The sequence below is a fragment of the Hyperolius riggenbachi genome, chromosome 9 (assembly GCF_040937935.1).
Source record: "Hyperolius riggenbachi isolate aHypRig1 chromosome 9, aHypRig1.pri, whole genome shotgun sequence".
In the NCBI taxonomy this organism is placed as follows: domain Eukaryota; kingdom Metazoa; phylum Chordata; class Amphibia; order Anura; family Hyperoliidae; genus Hyperolius; species Hyperolius riggenbachi.
The window spans coordinates 34,342,525-34,347,987 of NC_090654.1; the positions used below are offsets into that span (position 1 = coordinate 34,342,525).

The window sequence follows — 5,463 nt, forward strand, 5'->3', positions numbered from 1 at the left end:
CAATGTCATATTTGTAATAGCCTCATTAAGGGTGATACCTTTTTTCACCCTATGAGTGGTAAACGATATGCCATACGAGATAGGTACACTTGTGATTCTCGTTGGGTGGTTTATATGCTTAAATGCCCATGTGGTAAGTGCTATGTTGGCCAAACGACACAGAGATTGAAAGATCGTTTGGCCTCGCACAAATCTACCATTCGCAAAAAGAATATGGATCAGGCCGTTTCAGAGCATTTTACTACCTTTGGACACAATGTTAGTCAGCTTAGGGTTTGTGTCATCGATGGGGTTAAACAGGATAATAAAGGGGGTGATAGATTGTCTAGATTGTTGAAGTTAGAATCTAAATGGATCAGAGAACTTGACACTGTGAATAGTGGGTTAAATAAAGAGTATGATTTGAGACTAGATTGGTGATACTGATAGACTCATAGATATTTATAGGCCTTATTAGCTTTCTTTTATTGGATATTTTTTATTATACTGCCAATCATCTGATATACCATTGGTGGAAAGTGCTGAATTGATTTTTTTCATATATGGCATGATTTTTTCATATATGGCATTTTTATGTTTTTGGCATTTTTTGGCATTTTTTCAGCATTTTCTTGGCATTTTTTTGGCATTTATTTGACATTTTTTCGGCTTTTTTTGACATTTTTTCGGCATTTTTTTGGCATTTTTCGGCATTTTTTGGTGTTTGGTTGATTTTGCGCGTGTTTTTGGTCGCGGAGATTGCGTGTGGTTGGGACGCGTTCATGTGGCACTTTCTAGGCGATTGTTTGTTTTATTGATACGTAATTTTTTATACGTTTATGCGTCATTTTTTTGAGCGCTTGTCTCATGTGTATGTGCGTCCGGCGTAGATGCGTGTTTTTGGTCGTCAGTAGTCTAGATGGAGGATGTGCATTGTTGCGTCGTCTATGCGCGTATGGCGTCGCGTCGTGTTGATGCGTTTATGTGTCATTTCCATGCGGATTTTGATGTTTTGTTTTCTTTGATAAAATGTTACTTTTTGGATTTTTTCTTTTCTTTTTTCTTTTTTCTGCTATTCAGCATATTCCACCATGGCGTTTTGGCTGATATCTTGCCAATACATCTTAGAGGCATGCCTGATTTTGATATTTTTTTATTCAGCCATTATTGACAGTTATTTTTTGAATGTTTGGATCTTGCTCAGATCCACCAATGGGGGAGTTGGAGGTGTGACTAGATATGTAAATAGGCTGTTTCCCATCAGGTCCTCTAATTAGTATATACTCAGTGATTGGTTGTTTCTCTGTATATATGTTGGTGTTTTTGTATGTTACTTCAGAACTAGGCAGCATGAAGATGGGCAGGAGCCCGAAACAGTGGACTGTCCTGCCTTAAAGTTCTTTTTAAATTTGTATGTTTTTTTCCAATAAAACAGACTAAGCTTTTCTGAAGGTGGTGCGGATCTTTCTCTTCACCTGCCACACCCCTATTCATGCCCCTAACACCCCCCCTAGTCATGCATGCCATAAAGATTTCATAAGAAAAATCTGTTGCTTTACAATTCAAACCACACTGGTCTATTCTATTCTGGTTCATTTTCCTCCATATTAACATTTGAAAATAGGAAATATGTCAATTTACACCCCATTTTGATGCTGCTGTGGCTAGCAGGGCGTAGATTTCAACTCACCACCTCCAGGTGCTCTCACTGCTCCCGCCAATTGCATCGTTGTCTCCCTGCTGCAGCTCACTCGCTCAGCAGTCTCTAACGGCAGAGCCCAGTGAGCAGGTCAGGAGCTGATTTCATTGGCTCCTGACCCTGTCTATCAATGTAAACAACTCCCATTGGCTTACATGATAGGCAGGGTCAGGAGACGATGACAGTGGCTCCTGACCCGCTCACATGACTTTGTTGTCATAGAGACGGCAGAGTGGGTGGCCTGTGGTGGACAGCAGTTGAAGCGAGTATGTGCGCCGATTTGTCGGTATTCCGTGGTTTCTGGTACCAGAGGTCTCTAGTCTTTAAGGGGTCAGAGACCACTGGTACTTAAAGTGAACCAGAGACGAAGCACCCTCATGTATTTTACCATATACATCAGTGGGAACATTAGAGAAAACACCTACCCTGCTTTCTGCTTCATCCTGTACTGCTCAGCCTGCTTGTTATCAGCCCTGATAAAATCCCAGACTGAGCATTCAGTCTGGCTTTCCTCAGGAATCATTCTAGCCGAGTCTGTCTTCTCTGATGTCTTTTCAAGTCCAAGCCTGCCCCCTTGTGGCTCTGCTATGACTCAGCTATAATGATTCCTGAGCAAAGCCAGACTGAATCCTCAGTGTGGGATTTCATCAGAACTGATAACAAGCCGGCTGAGCAGTGAAGAATGAAACAGAGAGCAGGGTAGGTGTTTTCTCTAATCTTCCAACTGATGTATATGGTAAAATACATGAGGGTGCTTCGTCTCTAGTTCACTTTAACCTCCCTGGCAGTACGCAGCTGCGGTGGCTGCGTCCGCGGGAGGGATTTTTTTTTAAGTAAGTGGTTTTTTTTTTATGTTAGCTAGCACTAGGCTAGCTAACTGTGGCCCCCAAGTCCCCCGGCACCGGTCTGACCCCCGCCCCCCCGGATCGGCGGCGGCGGCGGCAACATTCACCTGTCCGTGATCCTGCGAGATCTGCAGCTTCCCAATTGGCTTCACTCGTCGCTATGACGGCGATCAGACATGACATCATGCGTAGTTCCTATCCTCCCCATAGCGAAGCCGAGTGTTGATTGGGAGACTGCGCCATCGCCAGGGAGGTTAAGGGGACAGAAACCGCTGGTACTTAAGTGGTTAAAGGATTGAAATAAAGTTTAGAGCCAATCAAACACATTTTTCAGTAGACAAATACATATATTTACATAGATCTGTACATCAGTCCTGAAAGAGGGACAAGAGGGACTGGGTTCCCAAAGAGGGACATTAGTGAGCTATGCCTGAATGTGTAACGTCAGAAAAAGTGAAATCCTCCATCTGATTTTTTTAAAGCAAGAAAAAAGTTCTGCTGCTGTTCTGTTGTATAGCTGCAGAGCTCAGCTGATTTTGTTCTATTATCCAGTTAGACTGGTCTCAGAGGGAATGAGATTCCTGGAGTCGGCTACAGTTTCAGCTCAGGAAGTGCCCATCAGCTGCGCACTGCACTCCCCATTAGTTGTACAGGAACACCATGTCATTCTTCCCTTCTCTCTCTCTCTCTACAGATGCCGCTGTCAGTTCTCCCAGTGATGTCATTGTGGTGGACGATGACTAAACTTCAGCACCAGAACACTACGTTGAGTTTTGCGCAGTTGCACGTTCCAGTTCTCATTGTTTACAGTTGTATTTATTATTTTGCAAATAAACCTTGTTAAAGTTATAAGAGCAGCTGGGTGTGCGGATTATGGAGCCCGATATATTATTGTTGTGAAGGCTGATATGGGGCTGGTTGTTGATGGGTTATACCAGGATTATGTGAACTTGGCAAAAGGGTAGAATGACCTGGACTTCAGGACCTCAGAGCTGATGTGGAGCAGAGCAGCTTCTGTCAGGGCCCGTTTCCGCACCGAATCCGCAGTTTCCCCGCAGGCAAATCGTGCGGGGAAACTCTGTTATAGGGAACAATGGCACCGCCGGCCGAATGGCTTGCCGCTAGCTATTCGTCCGGCGGTTTTATCCGAAATGGTGCAGGAGGCTGCGAATCACACGGCTGATGGGATTGGTCTCAGTATCCGCACACCAGGAAGTGACGCTGCGTGTCTCAGACGCATGCGTCACAAGTGGAAACGGGCCCTCAGACAAGGATGGCGGTTCAGAAATTGCATTAAAGGACACTTGAAGTGAGAGGGATGAGGAGGCTGCCATATTTATTTCTTTTTAACCCATTAGCAGTTTAAATTTTGTTTGAGATAAGTGCACTGCTTTTTTCCCTCAGTTGGCAGAACTCGTGCTGTAAATTCTTGGAATGCTTTGATCTCTCTCTACTAGCAGAAAAATATAGAAACTGAAACCAGAAATCCTTGTCTCACACTGCCCCCTAACGACAAGTAGCCATAAATACACCTTACAGCAATACTAATTAGAAGCAGGGAAATGTAACAAAAAAAGATGCTAAAATCAATTGACCTGGAGCACTTGCAAGACTTTAAATTCATTGGGCTTGATTCACTAAAGCGTGATAACTGCTATCAGAGCAGTTATCACGCGAGCTGCCGTGCGCGAAGGTTTGCGTGCAAACAACGTTACTTTGCGGGATAAGTGAAGGTTTGTGTGCGATCACGTGCGCTTTTCACTTGAATCAAGCCAATTGGCTGATAAAGGGTTAAAACAATGCACATTGCCGATCCTCTGCCTCTAATACTTTTAGCCATTGACCCTGAACAAGCATGCAGGTCAGATGTTTGACTGGATTCACTACATGCTTGTTTCAGGGTTGTGATTCAGACACTACTGTTGCCTGAAAGATCAGTAGAACGCCAGGAAACTGATATTTAGAAGGAAACCAATATGGCAGCCTCCATATGCTTTTTGCTTTAAGTTCCTTTTATGTACATAGTGTAACCGTTCAATATTCTCCCATAAACTGCAGCAGTAAGATCTCCTCACAATCCATTCCCATTTCTCAAACCCTGCAAAGTAATCCAAAGGCTACTAGGTAAGGTTTACTTTGTTGTATAGGGAATGCTACAGGCCATACTTTACTAAGGCATGTATCAGTTTGCTTTAACCTTCTTGATGGTAACCCTGAGTGTCAGGAACCGGCACGCCTGCGTACGTGGTTCCCGACTGCGGGTTTGACCAGATCAAGTGGGGAGCAGCCTTATTCAAGCTAAAACAAGGCTGGGATCCCTCAGAACACTTCTCACTGCCACCACTAGCTGCTGTCGAGTTGTCGGCTGTCGAGTGCTCAGCATGCAATCTGCGTTTCGCATTCGGGTCAGCTTTGCGCTTTAGGCCGAATATGGGAACCACACACACACACACACACACACACACACACACACACACACACACACACACACACACACACACACACACACACACACACACACACACACACACACACACACACACACACACACACACACACACACACACACACACACACACACACACACACACACACACACACACACACACACACACACACACACACACACACACACACACACACACACACACACACACACACACTTCTAATCTTACACTGTAGTGAAGCAAAACCACTAACAGTAACGATACTGTTAGCCACTTCGAGACTTCTCACTCTGCTGTCGAGCGCAGAAGTGCCCCATACACACAATGTGATTACAATCTTATACGGTAGTGTTGCTCAGTCATACAATCAGGCATGGACTTATACACAGTTACACTTCAGTCTCTTCTAGGCTATGGGTATTAGTTTAGTACAGCAGAAGTCAAACTTATTACATAGCAATTTAATATTCCAGGAAAAGGTGGAACAGTGCAG

The 5,463-nt window shown here is 44.2% G+C and overlaps 1 protein-coding gene across 1 annotated transcript in view; it reads left to right on the forward strand.

Moving 5' to 3' along the window:
- Positions 1-3,375, forward strand: part of TDRKH (tudor and KH domain containing) — a 51,766-nt gene extending 48,391 nt beyond the window's left edge. Inside the window, exon 13 of the mRNA XM_068252446.1 lies at positions 3,218-3,375. Within this exon, the coding sequence (XP_068108547.1) occupies positions 3,218-3,267 (50 nt within the window). The 3' untranslated portion in view covers positions 3,268-3,375. The remainder of the gene's footprint in view (positions 1-3,217) is intronic.
- Positions 3,376-5,463: the final 2,088 nt, after the last annotated feature.